General features: G+C 34.3%; 1 protein-coding gene across 1 annotated transcript in view; it reads right to left on the reverse strand.

Moving 5' to 3' along the window:
- The window catches only part of Larp4B (La-related protein 4B), a 64,362-nt gene that overhangs the window by 25,567 nt on the left and 15,297 nt on the right, over positions 1-23,498 (reverse strand). Inside the window, exons 5-10 of the mRNA XM_071588170.1 lie at positions 20,034-20,170; positions 17,738-17,850; positions 13,872-14,012; positions 13,193-13,681; positions 9,480-9,646; positions 7,089-7,607 (exon numbers count right to left, since the gene is read on the reverse strand). Coding sequence (XP_071444271.1) covers positions 7,089-7,607; positions 9,480-9,646; positions 13,193-13,681; positions 13,872-14,012; positions 17,738-17,850; positions 20,034-20,170 — 1,566 coding nt within the window. The remainder of the gene's footprint in view (positions 1-7,088; positions 7,608-9,479; positions 9,647-13,192; positions 13,682-13,871; positions 14,013-17,737; positions 17,851-20,033; positions 20,171-23,498) is intronic.

The following is a 23,498-nucleotide window of genomic DNA, read 5'->3' on the forward strand; positions in this document are numbered from 1 at the left end:
TCGGCCCGCTGCACTTTTCGCCAGGGATACAAAAGCCGATATATCAGCCCGCCGCACTAAGAGGGTTAAATCGTAAAAACAAAAAAGAATTAAATTAAATTTATCATTAATACTAAGTACCTAATTTCTTTTTACTCAAAAATTGTCCAATGATATGTTTTTGCTAATGATATGAATTTTTGTAAAATGCAACTCACGATTTATCATTAAGTACATTTCTGTTCTGTAATCACTCTGGGAATTCTGTTCTCTGCATCACTCATTATGCGAAAAATCACTCATTAAGTGAGTCATTCAAATATGGAAATATGTAATGAGATATTTACAAGAAGATGAAACACACAACTTCAGAATATAGCACATCAGAGATTGCATGACTTTACCCATATGAATAAGCAATAATACCTCTAAGGGTACTTCTGATTTGCTTACATAATAGCATCAGATTGGCAATAAGACAATCACTGAATGAAAACTTCTTATCTGAAGTAATTTGTTAATTTGATACTGAAAATGTTATTCCATTTTTTACCCTGCAGAAATTTCAAAATCATATCATTTGAACGTAAATTCCAGCACAGATGACCAGCATATTGATATTCCAATCTTGCTTTCATATTCATGGCAACATTCAACTGATCCTGGTATTCATTGAGTGTCTTTCAATTGTTTTTCACACATTGCTTTAGCTTCAATTTATAGAAATGCCACTGATGGGGCAATATATTTGATTTTTAATACATAAGGAAGTGCTTCTGTTTTCTAGGATGCCCTTTAATGAAAGATATATAAACAATACGATCACAATTCATACTTGTTGGCTCACATTTCAATGAAAAGAAGATGCAATGATTTAACCCTCCTTCACAGACGAACATTAAATATTTAAAAAGAATATTTTCCAGTGGAGTCAACAAATTTTTACTAGCTATTTAACTAAAGGGAAAGGGAAAAATGTAGACATGCTAAGCTTTCGCAAGGTGAGATGGAAATATGGCAAGGTTAATTGGAGTGACAGTACAGAGTAATAAATAATGGACATGAGTATGGTCAACATGAGCTAACCGTAGTACAGAATAAGAAAATAGGAAGAACGAGGGTGTAGTAGAAGAGGTGAATGACAGAATCCCAGAAGTAAAACCTAGTCAACCTCGAGGAAATCCAGATGCACATGCAGACAAGCAGTCAACAAAATAGGCAGATTGTATTCATGTGTATACAATCAACTTGATGGAAGTATCGAGTGTGTACCTGAAAACTAACACTTGAGAGCACTGGGAGGCTGGAATGTGGTGGTATTTGGCCAGAAGACTGCATTAGCCCAGTATTGCTTTCCATGCCAACATAAGAATAGTCGTGGCATGTGAAGACTAAAAAACCATAAGTTTGAGTTTGCATACAACTAAGGTAGTACTTGCACAAAACAAAACAGGCTAATCACTTGGGTCTTAAAATTAAAATCGACATAAAACAGAAAATGCTACAACATAATGTCACCACTGGGAGGAGAATTAACTTTATGTGGCTCCAAATAAGTGGAAAAATTTTCATTTAACATTTGCTAAAAATCAGTTTTTCCAGAAAACCTACTTACTTATAAAACAGAAATTCCTGGAGTTACCCATTTATTTAAGTTTTCCAGGCCAGAAACCATCCTGGAAATGACTGGCTAAACAAATAAAATACAGTCATCACTTTCATGTAAGCTTTTTGTTTCTGTGGCAAATGGGACTCATTTTTATCTAATATTTCCACAAGGCTGTCTACATGGAAACATAGAAGGGATTGATACAATATGATTCAGAAACAAAACCTTAAATTTCTGTGGGTCAAAGAGATGTGATGCGATTCCTTAGGAACCCACTTGCCTAATTCCATCAAAAATACTATAACAGTGAAACTAATGTAAATGCAGTGTTTTAATAACTACTGTCCAATTAAAATAAATCAGGTTGTGATTTAAAGCACTAAAGGCAATTAAAATCACATGGGCAACCACTGTTTGGAATATAAGAGTGGGTAGTATCTGTGAATCATCTCCTTTCCATCCCCTCACCAGTGTGTCACAGCAATCAGAACTTCTTGGTTTTCACAATAACTTACACCAGAAATGGCATAAGCAGAACTTGAACTGCTTCCAAAACTAAAATGAATAGTCTTAACAATACAAAATTCCAATTAGTGCACCTTACTCTTGACCTTTTTATTACAACCGCCATCTCCTTTACCAGCATATTTAAATTAACAGTATTTTTCCATTAGCTAAAATTCCACAGGCAGATTGGCCGACCTGCATACATGATGCAAGCATACAATTGGAGTTATATATTTTTAGCTTGGTGTTACCATTTTTTTCTCAACTTCCCAGAGGAAGCAAAAAGAAAAAAAATGTCATTTATTTTAGCACATTTCCGACACATGGTCATATAAATGATCTATGACCAAGTTCTAATATGTGCACATTAGAAAACATTGAAATTCTATTTCAACTGCTCCAATATTGGCATTTCCATAAAATAAAGGAACCAAAGGTGAGATTCAAGAAATCTAAGCCAGCAAAATCTTTCACAAAGCAACCCAAGTCTCCACTTCCAAGATTGCAGAATAGAGATGTGGGTGTGTAAAACAATCACTGCTACAGCCTCAAACCAATGACACAGCACATACATTTGTCTCCAGTTGTAATAGTTTGAATTGTGATTTTTTATGGCAATAATCCTAAAACTGGGGTAAATTTAGTAGCAAGTGATACAAAAAATCTCAGAAATAAGGATAGGAAAGAGCTGTCCTTGGAATATAAACCAGTTCTATTGAATATGCTTCAATAGAGAAGTTCAACTGTATCAGGCTGACATGTCATATACAAATTGCATTAAAAGTAATGAAAAACCCAAAAGAAAAATTTCATTCTAGTGCATGTGTTGGTCTTTATGGTAATACCTCCAGTTAACAGATGTGATATATAAATGGAGAATATGGGGGATATAACTCCAAATGATATTAAAACCTATAACTAAAACCTCAATGGTTAACTATAGCCTGACCTACCACACAAAGTCAAGACAATGGCCAATGCTACCATCTTGGACTTTGCCCTTAGTCCATTCAACATGCTTTGGAATTTATTTAGACAAATTCACACTAAATATACTTTCTACCTGTACTTATATCTTCATTAGGTCCTCAAGGTTTATTCCTCATTAACACTATACAACATGCCTCATCTCTAGTTACTTCCCTAGCATTCTCCTTCCAACAGCAACTTAAAAAGCATAATTATTTCCTTAACTTTTAAATATCCTCATGGCAAATGGAAAATTTTGAAAGTCTCAAAATATATTACTTTCTTTCACTGCCCAGTCTTACAGCAGTCCGCTAACAAGAACTCTCTCTCTCTTACAAAACAAAACCTCAATAAGCCCCATTCAAATCCATATACTTCCTACCTCTCTACATTCCATTCAACCTTCCGTTCCCTAACTCATTTGCCTAACATTCTCCCCTCTATCACAGTATTCAACATCCCACTGCCAATCAAAAGCTCGGCATCTATTTTTCCTGTCTCCTTTTTATTTCCCCTAACAATCCTCTACCCTCCTCCACCATGCCCAGCACTTTTTTCCTTTCAGTATATTACTTCTTTTTTCTTCTTCTTCACATCTACATTTCAGAAGCCTCCAACATACTGCTCAAATGACCATGATTCTGCACTATACAAACCACACCTAAGGATTGATGATCCTTTTCTTAATATCCTCAAAGTCCCCTCCGTCAATTCCCTTTTCCATGTGAAAGCTTTTTGCCTGATACATTTTTCTCCTAATGCCCCTATTACTTCGAACCATTTTTGTCCAAAGGACTTCCAAGATATGTGAACTGTTCTATCTTCTGAAGTTTATGAACTACTATATTGGTCCCTAAACTGCATAACCTTCATTTTGCTAAGATTTATTCTCATCCCATACCTATTAAACTTAGTTTACAATACACTGAGTAATACTTACAACACCTTGGCTTACTGAAAAACTAAAGCTTGATCATCAGCAAACCTAACTGATTTTATGAATTTCCCACAGACTTTCATTCCTACCCCTAGCACTTCCAATGGCTCTTTTACCATTCCCCACATACACGTTGAACAGCACAAGTGATAATTGGCAACCCTGTCTTACTTCTCTCCCTAACACAGCTATTTTGGACTTTCCATCCCCAACTCGCACCCAAGCAGTTTGAGACATGCGGGCTGGGGATTAATCTCATAACCCTCGAATCTATTCCTACTTTCTGCAATATAGTCATTAGTTTTTCCTACTTCACTTCAAAAACCATTGCAAAATCTACATAACAAATGTATACATCCTAATTGTATTCCATGTTCTTATCTCACCATTGAGTAAGATCCACTGAGCTATCCTCATCATAAGTCATTCTCTTGCTTGTCCAGCCTAGCTAATTTTTATTATACAGTTATTTCCACCTCTCTTGAATTTCTTCTGGTTCAACTACTATTTTTCCTGACTTATCTTTTGACTGTCAGCACTATTTCCCCTTATTACCTCCTGACAGGGTTTTAACTTTCCTGTATAGTGCACCAATTAATTTCTGTTAACTATAGATATCCTCGCACTACTACTTCCCCGCTCTTCTTTTGCTGTATATTTTTGTGCCTCATTTTACTCTTTATACCTCCTCCTATCCCTGAGTTCATATCTTTCCATTTCTTTATCTCATCTACCTTTCTAAATCAACTCATTTTGAATCCACAGCCTCCTAATTTTTTTCCCTATTAACAACTCAAGTTTCTTAAGAGGTTCTCAATATCCCTTTTTTCATATGTTCCCATATTTCCTCATGTACTAAGCTCCCTTTCCTCACCCATTATTTCCTCCACAGCCAACGGACGCTTCTTTCTTGGCTATCTGATTAGTGTTTCTACATTCCATTTCCTGAACCATCTTCCCCATTTTATCTTTTGTATTTGATGCTATACTTCATTACTACTAAATTATATTGAGTCCACATTTGCTCCTGGGAAACTGTGAATTAATCACGCTGTTCCTAAATCTATGCCTAACCATAATGTTGTGTAACTGACATCTTCCTGTATCTCCTGGGTTTTCCTTGTGTTCCTATTATCCATCCACAGTATGTTACTCTTTAGCTATTACTCCAGTGATCCCCACTATCGTTCCTTAACCTTGTACAACCCTAACATGTCTATATTTCCCATTTCTATCTCTAGCTTCATATTTCCTAATTTTCCTGCCCTCAACATCATCCTAATATTCCAAGGACTTATTTTAATTAATTTGTTCCTCTTCTGTGCTACAGTCACTTCTGCTTTGCTTTGCAAGGATTTTGTGAGACTATGACCGAGTAAGCCTTGCCTCTTCCACTCCCAGACACAACAAGACAACTGATTAGGCGAAGTCCCATAGTTACTAACACTTGATTTTCTCCTCACTGTTCCTCGTAGAAATCTTGAAAATAATAAGAGGCAGTTTCCTGTTGCCTTCCTCAATAATGTTTTTAATGTGACTCCATCATGCAATGTGGTCACAAGCCTCAGCAGCTGACTCACTGAGGAACAGATGCAGCACCTACTACCTTTATCTGGCATGGGTGAATATATTTAATTTAACCATTTCTGTACTAACCGTACTTTCCTATTGTTTCCCCTCACATTCATTAGCCCCAAAAATTTCTCCTAAAAGGCAAGCAAATATATAGCTTTACTATGCAACTTTAAAAACATTATCTATGTATGTATGTATGTATACTGCATAATTTTAACCCGTATGACAAATTAATATGTATCTGTATCCTTACGATAGCGATCCTTGTCGATATTCATCTTTCACCAGTCATTTTATTATTTCCTAGCTACATAATTGGATAAGCTTTCAGAGGAAATTATGTTCTGCTATTCGTTTGATGATGGTTCCAGATTCTTGTAAAACTATGATGCTACCCTTTGAAAAGTGTCAGAAAAATGAGCTTTCCATTGCTAAAAAATGCAAATGAACCATAAGGTCTGAAAGAGAGTGTCTGTATATATTAGTTTATATCATGACCTTGTTATCCACATATTTCGGTCATTATTGCCTCATTATGCGTCCATTTCCACTGATAATTGAGAGTTTACTGTACCTGGATATATTTTATTGGATATTGTTGCAAAAACACTAATGTAGCTATGGACAATATCACCAAAGAAGAGTGGCAGGAATAGAAAATGTAACTTTGAGCATTAAACACTGTAAAATTTCATAAGAAAATGGATGTGTAGATTTCCACTTGGGAACAATTTGAGGCAAGAACTGAGGTGCAAAGTCCGCAGTGGAAAATTTTGCATCTGCTGATAAGGAAATTTGTGGGCTTCTTATGATAGACCCATGGGTGGATTAACACAACTATTATCCCAAAGCAATGATTATGACAATGATGAATATGATTCAAACTACTTGCAGGAAATTACACAAATTCCAACTAGGAAAACAATGACAGTTGGGAAAACATTTTCATGTCATATAATTCCTAAGATGCACAACAAGATTAAACAGAAGGTTGGAACTATTATGAAAATTTTTACTTTGCAGGAAGCACTTTCAGAATGTAAATTTTGGTGTAAAAGTTTAATCTTTGGTGAGTCCTTATGCACCACTTGTTTCTCTAGACTTATTGGGATTATTAATTGTTCAATTATATCGCAAATCATTGAACTTTAAATGGTACTGAGTATGTTACGAATGATATGCAACTAATAAAATATTGGTTCTACCAATTGAGTAGAAGCACCTTTTTACACCAACCCAATCATCCATGTTTTCTCATGCTATGCTTTAACCTCAGAAACAGTGCCATTGATTTATCTAGTGTTCAAGTTTTCTATGAACCATTAAAATATTTCTTTGAGATTCCTTCCATGTAATGTATCTAAAAATCTAACCCACTCACTTCCACTCATTATTCAATTTTTGAAGAATTTTTACCCATTTTATCATTCCTTGAATTTACGACACACTACAATAAGAGATATATAATTTTTAAATGAAAGGAGGGATGACCAAAATAGTAACAAATATTACCTCTGTGGAAGAGGGTCTTTATTAACGGCAACATTTCCACGTTCTTCTTCTCCGGAGGGAAGACTAGGTGTAGACACTGTTGCCACACAGGAAACACAACTTTGTGTGGATTCTGATGTGGCAACTGGCAAACTTCCACCTCCACCCTCCTGCAATTTGGAATGATGCTGATGGCTATGAGAGTGATGAGGTGGCGTAGAGGAAGATGATGAAGATGACGATGATGAGGAGGATGAAACTGAATTGACAATGGCAGTTGTTGACACTGGTGTCACTAGCTGTTGTTTTGGAGCAGCAGTAGTAGTTGAAGGAGTAGGTGGGACTTTCGTGTTCGTTGCCGTTGTCACAGGACTAGTTTGAAGATGAGAATGAGAACTAGCAGCAGATGCAGGCACATTTTGTTGGGATGGCAACTGCTGCTGCTGGTGGTGGTGGTGATGATGGTGGTGCCTGAAGGCTGATGAACCATCTGATGATGACACACTCCCACGATCACTTCCACCTTGGCTGCGTTTATTCCTTTAATAGAAAATTTGGCCCGTTTATTACCAATATGATCATTCAATGGGTATTTTTTTTTAGCTCATGGGAGGGATGGAATACATTGTGCCATGAATTATGGAAGATAGACCAGGTGGAAATGAATTATATGGGTGAAAATGAAAGCTTGAGTTATTTTGACAATAACTGTGTATACTACTACATCCCTAGTAAGGCTTGGAGCCCTTGTCTGCTATTCTAATGTATTTGGGCTCAGTTCCAACCAGGTTTCAGTTCATCTAATAGGGTTTTTCTCCTCTTAAGTATTGTCGTTGTAAATTGTAATTTTTATGTTGAGTAGACTATATATGTATAAATAGATCAACATTAATATTTCTGCTCACTGCTGCTTTGATAAACACACAACAGTAAAACAATCATTTGCAGTGACTATTCTTATCTTTATTTCCACTGATACAATGCTCATTCAGTTCATCACACATCCCAAGTATAAACTTGAATTTTTTATGATTTTAACACCTTGCTTCCTTTTCTTGCGGTCTAAGCCTCTAAGTTCCCACCCATTTCTTGTACTCACATTAACTCATGGACCAATCTTTTCAGTGCCGTTTCTAAAATACTAAATTCCTGCTCTAAATTTTTTCATGCTGTCAAGGATAATATCAACGCCACCATCATATTCCGAGGACTGACATTTTGAATATACTTCCTCAGGCTTCCAGTGTGCCAAAACGTTTTCTACGGCTAGACTGAAGAACAGTAGTGACATGACATCACCTTACTGTAATTCTTATTCAAATTTGAATTTCTTTCATAGTTAACACCTTACTTGGACAATTTCACTTTCTATTGGAGAATAATGAGAGAGGAAGAAATAAAACTGTTTAACAAACCTTTGAGAACTTATCCTTCAGACTTGGCACAGATTCCCATGAATGAAGATACATTCAGTGAATGGACGGCCTAGCATAGACCGTTTCCATCTTGTGGACAGAAGTGTGGAATTGAATCCACTAAATGAAACAATGGAGGTAGCAAAAAATGTTCTGAGCGAATTATCTTGCCACATAATGACATAGCGATATCAAAAATTGACAAACAAGGATATCACAATCAAAGCACATTTCAAAACTTAATTGTAAAATAAATTGCAAAAGCTTAGAAAAAATTTAGAAGTGTACACCAATGAATACATACATGGAAGAGCTTTTTTCTGTCCTTTATCCTTAGTCACTTGTACTAATGTTGAAAAAGAGGCAATACAGGTATTTTACTCACTAACATTTAAATGCTGCCAATCTGATGATAATCACATCAATGTATAACCTACTGGCTGTCAAAAACTAGGAGTTACGTTCTTAAAATCAATACAGGCATTTGAGAGGGAAAAATTCTCTGATTACTATGTTGTTAACGAGGTGATCACGACCAGGGAAGGAAAAGAATGTTGATGACAATGTCAAAAGAGGTTAGTTCAGAGTCACTATCTGAGGTCTAGTCGCAATTTCTAGGGCATTCAGTTCTCCACACATCTATTTTTACGTGGAGTTTTCTCTTATTTGTCTCTCCCTCATGATGGTCCCTGGAAACACCAAAATATCAACCCTGGAGAATTTTTACTTCTATTGCAAGTCTTCATGAGCCAGATAATTAATTATACACCGGATAATACTGAACAAAGAGGATATTACAATGCAACAATTTCAAAGCATAAAAATTAATCACCTTGACCAGGACTTCAACCTGGATCCCTTGATGTCAGGCTGAGTGCTTTAGCCAGTTAAGCTATGGAGGCATCAAGGATTTTAAAGCTACAAAAATGAGCTAAAGCTCTACCTTATACTTCAGACTATAGAAATAAATATTTTAGAAAAATTGATGACAACTCACCGGTTTTTAGGGGGATAACGTGATCCCTGAGTCTTGCTGAATGTCTGAGGAGTTAGCCCATTCACAGAAAAAACACCCCCAATGTCAAAGTATGCAGCAGCAGGTCCAGCTGGTGGCCACGGTTGAAGCATGCCAGGTGCATAAAACGGCTGATGCTGCTGGAAGGTCTGACAATATTAACATCTCATTAAATGCACATATTTTTCTAAAATTATAACTGAATACACTCAAAAGATTAGTGAGACAGATATATAGTGGCAATTGAATAATGGGAAAAGCAAACTGCAAGCGTACCGCAGCTGATTTGAATGTCTGTGCCTCTTGATGCTTCCCCACCCTGACCTCTATTGGCACGGTAGTACATCGCTCAGTCCCATTGTAGCAATCGTCTGCATTTAAGCTAGCATCTTGTTGAAATAATGCAAAGTTTTCAGATGGAGCATTGAGTTTACCTCAAGTTTCTTGTGAAACTAGGGAAAACTGCTACAGAAGGTCATGCCATGTATAAGAGTGTACAGAAACAAATGCTTATCATCGCACTACTTTTTGACTGGCTTAAAAGATTTGAGGAGGCACGTGAAATGACCGATGACGATCCATGCCCTGGATGACCCCAGCATCAACAACAGATGACATCATCCAGAAAACTGGTAGCATGATCTCTGAAAGTCATCATCTTCAGTGTTCGAGCTCTGGCTGAAATCTTAGTAATTAACAAAGCATGTGTCCATTAAATTTGGCACAAAGTTTCCACCAAAATAGTGCTACAACTTTTAACTCCAGCGCAAAAGTAATCAAGAATAAACATTTGTGCAGACCTTTTAATCACCATTTATCCAGAATTGTTAGACTGTGATTACTTAATAAATTAATGCATTAGAGGAGCCCAAACTCAATGCAGCAAAACAAAGTGAAAATGAACAAACCAAAATTCAGTCATGATTGTTTTTTAGACGTGTGGAATTGTATATGTTCACTGGGTCCCCGAAGGTTAGACAGTCAATCAAACATTATTACGTGGAGGTTCTGACTGCCCTTCGTGAATGAGAAAGGAGACGAAGATCCAATTTGTGTAGGAGCACTTCCTGGATGCTTCACCAAGACAATACGTCAGTCTATTCTACCTTGTATATGAAGGCATTCTTTGCAAAATACGGCATGACCATATTGGACTACCAATCATATTCACCTGACCTGGTCCAGTGACTTCATATTATTTTGTAGGGTCAAATAGGCTTATGGGGACAAGATTTTACCGCGTGGAACCGGTGAACACAAAAGATGCAAAGGTTTTCAACAAGCTGACAGAAGAAAACTTCCAGTGCTGCTTTATACAATGGAAAATCCAAATGAAGCATTGCTGGGATAGGCAAGGAGAGTACCATGAAGGCGATAAACTTGCTGATGTAATTGGTGATCAATAAAATGCTTTGTAGCACTAGTCCAGTTATTTCATTGCCACACCTTCACATATACCATATTTTCTTCACTTGGAAATAATTTTCTCCCTTTAAATAAGAGGACATTATGGAATCAGGAGCAATTGAAAGTGTACACACAGTTAACACTTTCCAATCTAGACTATATGGGGCCAGGGCTTGTTTGGATTAGGCAAAATCCAAACCATCTGGAGTTTGACTTACATAACCGCATGGAATATTTTCCCCCACTAATTTTATAACTGTTGATGGCTTTATATTTGGTGATCCTATTGGCCACATTACAGCCTAAAGCATCAATACAGGTAGATCTGAATTAAGTAAGAAATAAACTTATTTAAATGGAATACACCACAGGTTTTCTCCTAAAATTAGGCCAATATAAATCATGCGCATTTAATAAAAACTGCAATGATTATACTTTAACTATCTTATTTATCCAATTTTGGTTCAATTATTAATATAACTAATTGATCTAGTTTTAAATAAAGAGGAGCTTTACTTCTGAAAAGTTTTCCTTGGTATTTTTTAGGTGCAGGTCCGCAGTACACAGTCATTGCAGTTCTCCTGCATACTTTAATTTTACCATCCTCCACCAAAATGTACTCAAATTTTAGTTGCTGCTACACAATTGGATTAATGGTACTTGGCTTCCATTATCTTTTAGTGATACCATAACAGATGAATGATTTCAATGGAGCATCAGCTGCTGACCAATGACTATCGCTCTTAGTGTTGGTTCAGCAATTTTCTTTACTATTTTGATAAAAATGCAATATTTTGGATTTTCAAGATACTGGTTGATACAGAAAAGTATTTATTACAATTTATTACATGTTATACATAGTAGTGTAGACACCCTTTCTTTGCAGATTTTCCATCGGAGAACCTTGGGTCCACTTTGTAAATTTTGTATATTTTTTGAAAAAGCTCTTGAGCACATGCCTATTGAATCTGCATTATAGACCTAAAATTACTCTACACCATATTCATTCATTAATGCTCGCTAACTGCTCATATATGATTCAACAACATTCCTAGAAACGTTTGTGATGAACATATAGCCTTATAAACAGTCAAAGCCAACCACTGCTTCCAGGAAAACTTTTCATAAGAGTATTCAGCAAATTTTGTATGTTATCTTAAGTCAGTGGTCTGCATTTTTAGTCGGTATGATTGCTTTTGTACATATCATGGCCCCCTATATCTATCTTTCAATTCCCAAACTAGCCTTTTCATTTTATGGAAATTTAATTCAAACCTAGGAGCAAATACAGGGGAACCTCACTTATCCAGGACCTCAGACTGAGTATTTCACATGAGCAAAAATATTGGTCCCCAAAATGACTTGCTTAATGAGCAACTCCCGCATACTGAGTGACGAGAAGAGGGGAATTCCCAAATTCATTGCACACCTGCTACTGCAGTTTGTCTCTAGCACTTTTTCTACCAGCATCTTAGCATTGTTTGATATAATACATTTTTCCAAACATACTATCAATGATTTTTTTGGGCAAAGTTATATAATATTTTGTGCATACTTTTAAAATTGACCCAACAGAAAAACCCAAAGAAGAAAGCGACACAAGAATAAAAATAAAAACAGTAGAAATTAAAGTAAAATCATTAAAAATTGGAAACAAAGGATGAGCATAGCTGATCTAGTTTGCACATCAACAATCAGTTCACATCAATGATTGGTCTTTTCTTAAGGAACACAGATTCAATAGTAAGAAAATCCACATCAGGTTAGAATTAGGCATCTCCAATCTCATTCTTTCTTCTACTCACACCCCTATGCTGGTTGGCGAAGAAAATGTCATCTTGTCACATACAATATTTAAAAGTGACTTATAAATTCATAATTGTACTGTTTAGTCTTATAATATCTTCACAGATTTTTTTTTAAGTTTGATGCATTGCGAAGTTGAGAAAATGCAAAATTAAATATTTCTTTAGAAATAACGTCTGAATAAATGTTTATATAAGACTAGTTGGAAAAATTTTTCTCATTGTATGTTCATGTGAGAAAGCTGCAATACACACCGATGTAGTGCATGGCTAATAGCACAAAATTTTAGGATGCAGGGGGATCAGTCACCTGTTGTTGGCTCCGAGTGAGTGGAAGTGGTCAAAATATGGAGAACAAGGGGTTTCTACTGCTGATCATTTTCAAAATAAATTGAAAAGCATTATTTTTAACATAAATTGAGTACACTCTACAGTGCACTTCATTTCCAGTATCCATATCTATAGAAATAATCGAGTACTTACATATACATGAACTTGATTGCCATAGTTGACACTAGGAGGGTGCGGAATAGAGGTTCCTCCATTTGCTGCTGCCGCTGCGGCAGCTGCGGCAGCCGCAGCATACAGGAATCTTTGTTGGTGTTGAGGAGCTTGAAAATTGGATGCTGAAGAAGAGGACGTAGACGGTGAGGGAGCAGAGGGTATTGGGGGCCCAGCAGCAGCCACAGATGGAGAGGCAACAGATGTTGGAGCAGCTGAAGGTGAAGGTGATGGTAAAACTTGACCAGTCTGCACGGGATGATGGTGGTGGTGGTGATGATCATATACCAACATTGAAGGGCCCACAGGGGTGTTAGATGTTGTTGGGGCAGTGGGACCACCCCCACCTCCCACTGCCCCCCCTGCTCCAGCTCTGTATCCATTTTTCATTATTCCAAGTGATGGTACAACAGGAGGAATAGGCAGGCGGTTCATTGGTTTGGCCTTGATTCGTGCCATAATAGGCTTACCCTGAATTCAAAGTCATGCATTTATCAATGAAATCATAACTTAATCATAAGAATATCTCACTGATATCCAAAAATGATTAATACTAATCCAGAAATAAGAAGAATATTAAAGAATAAGGAGCATATTGAGCTGAGCTCCTTATCATCAAAGAATTAACATGACTAAACGAAAAATATGTAGGTTAAGTTACCTGAAACTCTCTCACTTCCTCCCTTAGAAACCTGTGTGCCTTCTGAGCATCCTCATCAGACTCGAATGTCACATACCATGAGTTATTGTGAGCAAACTCACATGATATGCACTTTGGACAATTTTTACCAGAAAACAACCCCTGTAAAAGTAAATAAATAGTAAAGATAAATGACAAAATTTATAATATCTCAAAGCTTAATCAAAGCTGATGTAACTCATTCCTTCAAAAAACACAAAACAAATTTAAAGTGTTACTTCATTTGTAAATCTGGAATGCTGTCACTGTTAAATATGCTGACCAAATTTAAAATGTGCATGGAATTTATGAAAGATCAAATGATAAGTAGGATAAGGATCAAATGAAAATATATAACTACAATTTTTCCTTTTAAAACACTCAATACTGCAATTAATGAAATCTCATCATTTACAGTGAATCCACAAATTTACATTTCTGAGGATATTTATTAAACAGTAGAAGGTAGAAGGAATAAAATTGTATATTTTCATGTATTAAAATGTTACAAGCTAATAATAAAATTAAAGATATTAGTACATGATTTTCACAACATATTCAAATAAAAATTAAGCCAGGCCAATAAATTTAAAGAAAAATACCATTACTAGTGATAGAAATAATTGTACTTTTAAGGAATATTTTGCAACTTATGGATCACTTAACACATTAACCCTGGCATGGGTCACACCAGCATTGGCCTCAGCATGGCGGCGGAACCTACCCGTGAGGCATGCTGTTTTAAGATCCATGAGAGATATTTGAGAGCAGTTATTTGATGGCAGTGCTAATTGAAGTTTCCTCCACCATATAAATTAGTACGTTTTGTATTCATTCTTAGCTCTTGGATTATTGCATTAATTTACTGAACACTATGAAACTCAAAAAGTGAAGTTCCTAAGGGTAAAGCAACTTAAGCAGATGACCTTAATGCTATACAATGTTGGTACAACACTTGGCAATTAGAATTTAACTTTAAAAAGTGCATAGATTAATTTTTGAAAAAAAAGAGAAAACCCTCCTGTATGTCTACTGCATTGGGAACATCAAAATAGAATGATTAAATACTTAGGCATTAATCTCACTCACGACCTCTCCTGGATGAAACATATACATTGGATATACTGACAAGCTTATAGAAAATTAGGATTTATTAGAACAGTACTAGGTAAATGCGATGAATAGATTAAAGAAAAATGTTATCTTTCACTGGTTAGGCCTCTTTAGAATATGCTAGCAGTATATAGCATCCTCATGAAGTTATATTGATTGCCAAATTGGAATGCATGCAGCCTACAGGAGCTAGGCTGGGAACAATACCGATTATTAGTAAAATACCCATTAATTTATTCAAATCTCTTAAGTGTTAACATCAACCAAATTTGCTGATGTCTTTGGTGCTTGCTTCCTTTTTAAGGATGCAGGTTTATAATTTCTGCGTATTGGCATAAGCATATAGTTTATGATATACTCCAGAATATCATCTTTGAAACTTTGTATTTATGTAGTTATCAGAATGCAATTAAAAGTCTCAATGCAGTGATTCACAATTTAACTCCAAGTCACAATGAACAGTAAATCATGACGAACTATTTATATTCACTGCCATTTAAGGGATGGCCAGAAGTAGCATCCGATGGCAGTCTTGCAGATACATATGTAATATTCAGCTAAAGGCTAAAAGCACAAAATGCCATTTTCAGACAGTCTGAGTTGGCAATTTCTGTATTGGTGCCAGATTCCACTCAAAATACTTAGAAAAAATGACATAACTCGATGTGCCCACAGCTGGGTCGAGCCAACAGACTGAAATTTTGATTACCAGCCATAATGACAAAACCAGATTATGTGATGAGTAATGTTTAAAGCTGTGGTTAGAATATACTACAATAAAATTGCACTGGAAAATATAAAATTTTTAATTATTAACCGGCCAAGGACAGTAACAGAATTGGTTTTTGAAACATCAGCAGCAATGGAGAGACTAACCAGAGATGATTTACTCCACAGATACACCACAAAAAGAACAAGAAATTTCATTGTAAAGTATAACATTATATGGCTCATATCCATGGGATGGACATTCTATATTTGCCATCATAACAGTCATTCATGAAATTGAACAGAAGACAAAGACAAGACGTGAAAGGTACATTCTTTGAAATCACCACAAAGTGTTGTGAAACTGCTATCCGAAAAACTTTGCATTCTACAAAAGTTAACTTTAGAGCTTAATTTTTTGAAGATTTAATTCATAAATACACATTTAAAGGACATGTATTTACCTATCTACTGACCTAACTTACCAACTGCAAAAAACTTTGAATGCAATGAAAATACGTGTTAACTTTTAAGTTGATAAAGTATTCAGTGGGACAAACAGTACTTGGATTAGTACTTGGACATTAGCATTTTTCAGCACGTCCAGGGGCATTATGAAAAAGCAATATGAAATATAAAAGACAAGTTTTACTCTTCAGAGTAACATGACCTTGGCAAAAAGGGACATTTGAACCATTCCCGGTGCTAATTCCAGAGCAATACAACTACTTGGTAAAATTATGTCGTATGGAATCATGCTGTTGGAATTAACCATAACATTATAATTCTGAGCGTCAGAACATATGCCATTTTAAATTTATATGTTTAATAGAGATCAATCAGCAGCTGGATAAGTAGCTAAATATTAAATGTAACAGCAGAATAAACAAGAAAAATTATGACAATACCATTTACATTAGTGAGATAAAAATTTGAGGTTTAAAATGTTAAATGGTGAAATCTCTTTGATCAGAGATATATAGATGTGATAATGTCCCCTTGCTAGGGCCCTGAACGAAAAGTATGTTTTAAGAAATAACATCCATTTTATTTACATGAAGAAGAAAAAGAAGATGAACCAAGACTTTAACCACCTTGTTATCAAACTACATACTGTAATATGCTACTAAAGGCAGAAAACAAGAAGCATTACTAGGATTATTGCTTACGATTAGAAAAAATCATCCTCTTGCCATTTTAGCCTTGCCATGCAGAAAGAGATTGACAGCCAGATTTTAACGTTTTAGTCTTTAATCTTTGGTCATCACGAGTCAACAGATGTTGAAAATCAAGGTATCTGTAGATATGACATTTGAGAGCAATACTAACTTCGAGATCGAACATAACAAGCATATTTTATTTGAGGTGGTTGTTTAGTTGTCTCACTTGCTTGTTCATAATTCTTTCTTATATATTTTTTCAATGCAGCATTAGCTGATATAGACATATATGCATTTTTGTCTCGGAAAAAAATGTTACTTATGCAACATGACTAAATCTACTTTACATTAAATTATTTTAATATGCATAATTACACACTAAAACATTAACTTTAAAATTCAAGGTACAAATATTTCAAGCCTTCATATTCATGGATTTCAATCAATGCATTCCAAGGAGTGATGTCTAATCAATAGTAAGTGCCATACTCATGGCCTCAAACAGGAGCATCCAAATTCACCAAACATATTTTATATACATTCTAACAATATGAAAATGAATCATGTTTAAAAAATCAAGCAGAAGGATAAAAATTAATGATAAAATTAGTCCATTTTTTTGAAGCGGAGGGTTTGTTTAAAATAGCTGTAGATGTAACATTAAAAAAATAAAAGATTCCACGATACTCATTAATGCTGAAATGTCTCTTTATAAGAGGAATTTTAGTTTTTTAACCAAAATAATAAGGGAATGCAAAAATATGTTCAAATAAAAGCAAAAGTAGTAAAAATCAATTTGTTGAATGACATCAACAAAAAAAATACTGAAAGTAATAACACCTTAGCAGTATTAAATAATATTCTTACCTTAATTTCTTCAATGGGCGTACTTTCAGGAATCTCACGAAGGATAACTATGCAGCGCTTATGATTTGGTCTCACTTTTAAACCTTCTTCATCAACTTGAACATTTGGTGATTCTAAAATGGTGACAATTAAATTCAATGTTAATAAAATTTTTGATAAAAAACTCTCACATATTTCCAGTAATAAATTTTTAAATAAATTACACCACAAAAAGAAAAATTTATTCTACAACCATAGTGTTTCTTCATATAATGAAATTTAATTATAAACAATTTTGTTTATTTTTTAAATTACCGTATTTTCCCATCGATAAGCCCATGTTATCTATACAAAAATGTTCAGATGATCAAAAAATGACAATTTGTGCTATGCAATGAAAAGTGACAAAATCCAAACATTTACATACGTACGTATTCTATTATGTAGTATCGTACTTTCCTATCGATTAAGTGTGCGTTATCCATACAAAAATGTTCGGAGGCACAAAAAAATAAACACATATTTTAACACACATCCGATACAGGCATATTTACACACACTATATGTAATTATAGAACCCAAATAGAATAGCAACATTTAAAAGGACACTCACACGGTAAATTGTTCAATCTTTCGGCCCTCTCAGAGGTTTTCTTCAAGTGAGACATATATATATATATATATATATATATATATATATATATATATATATATATACGTGCAGCATCTATACACGTTCAAGATAACTGTGAAGCCCTGGGCATGCGGAATTCATGATAACTACCAAGTTCTAGGTGCGCATTATCGATGGGAAAATATGGTAATTCTTTATTCTAAGGCATAGTAATTAACGTACATGCTGAGTATATAGTATTATATACATGCAGGTATAAATACATGATAGGATAGGTAGATCACTTTAATCTAAGAAATTCATCACCTGATTCACAATTAAATGAATTAAGTGCATTTATTATCTCTTCAGACATATCACTGAGTCCGCTCTCATAAGTTAACTCTTCCTCATCTTCTAGCACTGGCGTTGAAATATTGCCTTAAGCTTTTTCAAATCCATTTTTAACACAAGCCCATCTGACACCCTGCCAACTTTCCAAGATCCACCAGCTTGGTTCTCTTCGGAAGACACTTTTAATTTTTCCCGATTCTGAATAGTCTTTCATAACAGACAGTATCCCCTTTTCTCAACTAGAATGCAACTTTGACTTAAAAGATTTATTAATGGATAAATCCTGGTAGCCTCACAGTTTCCTTTTTCTTTCGCGAAATTGATGACTTTAACCATCGCTGTATACGATGTTCTTCTCCATAGGTTATTTTCTTGAGAAAATTCTAAATTACAAAAGCTTAGTTCAATTCAGGTTTGAAACAATCACCATGTTGGCGGCACTTTCATTGAACTTGGAGGGTGTATAGAACAGCTGAGTGCCAATACTAACAAAGCAAAGTAAAGCTAACAAAACAAGAAAATTCTACGGTATTCATTCTCTTATTTTTTCATATTTGTTATGCTGCAAGTTACTTTATATAGCAAATAGAAGGGCACACAAACATATGTCTTGTTTCAACTCACAAATCATAGCAAAAAAAGCAATAAGGTGGCAAATTGTGTTGGCCAGTAAATATTGTTTAGTTTTTTATGCTTCTGTTGATCAGAATATTTCAATCACCTGGCTCTAATCTTCTGTACACAGTAGATATGGCCACAGTCACTTGTGATTTTATTTATGCATTGGTTTTAACATCTATAAGTGTATGGATATAGACGTTTTTTATGTTTTTAATAAATGTTACCAACATAATATGATAAATGTTAGAATCATGTCCAGAAACCTAACAGACATAATATCCCACTTGATGAATCTTTCTCCCTCCAAAGAATGTTTAAAAGTTTGAATTACATCAGAAATAATAAAAATGAAACTCAGTTTGATGAAAACTTAGGGAAAGTTTTCAGTCTATAACAAAGAAAAATGAACTAGCTTTAAAATATGTGGCCATATTGACAACAAAGGAGATCAAGGTTTAACCACTATCAGGTGTAACAAAATGATTATACATATGGCCATATTTCTCTGCACTGATAGGTTTCCGACTAAACTTGTAGTTGATAGGTTATCGGACGTGTATCGGTTACTGGTCAGATGCATTTAAATGTAACAGTAATTAGATATCCCATTTTCTAAGCATTTATAAAATAATTGGACATTAGTCATAGATTTAGTAGAAATGTAAAACACAATTTAATGCTTAACATCATACTGAACATGCTAAATTGGATAAAAAGAGCCAAACTAACCACGCAGTACTTCTGTTATCAGCTTGATGTCTTTCGTTAGCTTCTTCACCTGATTGAAGTTGGCCACAGTCCATATGGGTACATACTGATCATTGTCCATTTGTGAAAGCAAATATGTATCATTTGCCAAATTCTCCCTGAAAAATACAGAATGGAAAAATAGCAGTTCAATTAATTTGTGACCTCTATATAATAACTTTTGCAAAGCATTTCGGGCCATGCAAAAAAAGTCATTGCCTGCTAAATTGCATATCTAAAACTATAGACCTATTCATTGAACATGACACTTGAAGAAAATGGGTATTTTTTATGAAAAAAATCAAGCAATTACCTCCAAAACAATTGGAAATATGAATTTTAAACAGCCTAAAATTTCACTTTTCTCCACATTTCTAGATCAAATACTTTCAAGCCAACTTTGTGAGCTTTAAGACTCGAAGAAGAAAAGTTCTCTGAATGACAATTTTAATATGTGCTGTGAGGAGAAGTAGGCTACAAAGGATAAAATATAGCAAAAATAACATAAATGGGATTATAATCTTTAATACTCAAATTATAGCGGCAGATAAATAATGTAGCCTAAAATTCAAGCCTCACAAGAGAAAACTATTAGGCAAAAAATTAGACCATAATTCAATTGAAAATAAGCAAAGCTCATCCATTGGCTTGTGTTTCTTTAAGTTCTACTTTTACCTCCATAACCTAAATTACCATTTTGTACATTTAAAAATGTCTGATATGTATTTTAATGTAATCAACAATAAATGAGCCCAGTTCTAAGAACTATTAATTTTCTTTGAATTTACCATGCAAAACAATTTTAACAACTTCATGTGTTGTAACAAATCATTCTCTTACCAACTTACTACTTTGTGTTGTAGTCACATTCTTAAATGATAACATTGGTCACAATCCAATCAATTATAGGTTAACTACCAAAGTTTAAGATTAGAACAAAAAAACCAAATTCTTTGCCTATTTATATATGTGATATATTTCAAGTAAAACAAAAAAATTAAAACTATGAATTTTTTGTAACTATTCACTAATGCTGCAGCCAACTCCAATTTCTGAGGTGGATGCTGAGAGCCAAACACATTTTCATTAGTGATTTTGCTACTGGATTCACATTTAAAAATTCAATTCACGTACATAATTATCTTAACTACTGCTCAAGCTATCACTTTCAAAAAGAGTACACACAATGCTATGATTCATATAACATATTCCTTCTTACTGGCCATTTTTAAAAACAACCACTGCTGTTATAATACTTAGCATGATGTGGCATTTTCTGTATTTGAAGCCTTCGAGTTTACATGGTTGGAAATAAAACTGCTATTGTTGCAATGTAATGCTCTGTGAACAGCATCATGAAAAGAATGAAATACTGTAATATCGTCCCACTAATAGCCACGGAAACCACCAATGTGTGTTTAACAACAAATGCTAGCTACTTATTCCACCCTGAGGGTGCATTAAAATAGAGGTTCTTAGTCAAAATGTGAGTAAATTTTTACTCTTCACCTTCATCTCTTTGAAGAAATGAAAGATCAGTCTGAAATGTACCAGAATTAAAACCTAAGAATATTTTGTTTTAGTTTTATAACATGCCAGATACAATTGTACCAGCAAAATTCAATAGAATGGATTGAATGATGTTGAAAAACACTCCTGAACTGAAATAGCAAAGCAGCAAAAACTGGTGAATAACTATTTTACATGAACATATTACTTCTTCCATTAGAAAAATATTAATAACTTCAGCTGCATCATATGAATTAAGTAGGTATGAGACCCATTATTTTGAAAATTTTCAAGAAAAAATACTATTATTAATACCCAGCAGAAATTAGTTCAAAGCAAAATCAAGTAATTTCGTAACCTCTGATAATTAATGATAGATAGGATTCATTATGTACTTCATCTCATGCAAATATGGCAATAATTAGCAAATTACCTCAGAAAAAACATTACATTAATTAAAGTTTCATGTTTTTTCAGGTAATATAAGGCATCAATGAATGAGATGGGTTAGCATTATTTTGATTACTTATAGAAAATATATCAGCAATATAATCAAATCATATCTTCATATTACAAAGCAAATATAAGATTCAGGTGTTTCAATGGATAGGTCGGTAAATTTTCCAGTTGTTTTCTATAAATCATTAATATTGTTCATAAAATAGAAATACCAAGGCCATGAACAACCAATGATATTTGTGGTCAGAAAAGATTCATTACACTGGCATGAATAGAAATTATGAAATCCTTAATAGTCCTGTCATATCACCTTTAAGCATAAAAACAAAACAGGTTTAGAAAATAGGAGATGGGAAAGATATTGATGTAAATACTTCTAAATCATTTCATAATTGAGAATTCCACAGAATAACAGTCTGTCTAGAAGTCACTTTAGTAGGAAAATATATTAATGACAATTATCACATACATGATACAAGGGATTGCCATTAAGGGGCATTTAAGGATATATAAAAAAATACCATACAAAGTAAGGCAGAAGAAAATTGGGGGTAAATTTACCTCTAATATTTAATGAAATACTTAAGGATTGAAAGATACTACAGTCAGCAAATGCTGTGAAAAGGAAAGTAAAACACTGGTTATTACAGGGCAAAGACTAATACATAGAACAAAAATAAACAATATCATTGTATAACTGCAACATTTTATAACAATCATCTTTAGTTCTTGTGGCACCAACTGTCGAACCAGAACTGACTGGCTCAGGAGAACCAGAATGAGAATTCATTTTGTACCTTCCTCACCATCTTGGCCACAGTGAAGATTTTCAGTACATGTCTTTAGTATTTAAATGTTCTTTGTACATGGTAAATAAAGAACGAATCTAGAAAGATGATATTATAATATTTATTAGCATTACAAGTTCAAGAGCTATAGAGAATAACGATGCAACTTAAAAGTGATAACATATAATACAAGTTAGATAACAACAAAACTTTCATTTGACTGGGTGGCTCTCCCTTTCAAACTATAAAATGCATAGTATGCGAATATAAGGTTTCATTTAATGTATTAATTATATCCACAGAAATTGCTCTTAATTCTGGACCCTAATTCTATGAAGACTTTAACACTGTGTTCCACGTGTAAAGTTTATGTGCTAGTGATTGCCCTTGTTATTTTCATGTTTATTGCTCAAAATAATTGTCTGAATTTGGATTACAGCTAAATTTTAAAATATATTAACAATGATCAATTTTTCCCTACAGAATGACGAATGCAGTCATTAACTGTTGATTTCAAAATTATATTGACTTCAAGCTTGACCCTTTAGTCTAAAAAAATACTCTGGTGCTAATAACCATTAAATCCACCTAAACCTGTCTTTATTTTACCCTTTTTTGTGTTGTGTCAAATAAATTTATTAAATATATAGAATGGAATGTAGGTTACAATAATAAAAATATCTCCCTATTT

Source organism: Hetaerina americana, unplaced genomic scaffold (genome assembly GCF_022747635.1).
Source record: "Hetaerina americana unplaced genomic scaffold, ioHetAmer1.1.p SCAF_3, whole genome shotgun sequence".
Classification (NCBI taxonomy): Eukaryota; Metazoa; Arthropoda; class Insecta; order Odonata; family Calopterygidae; genus Hetaerina; species Hetaerina americana.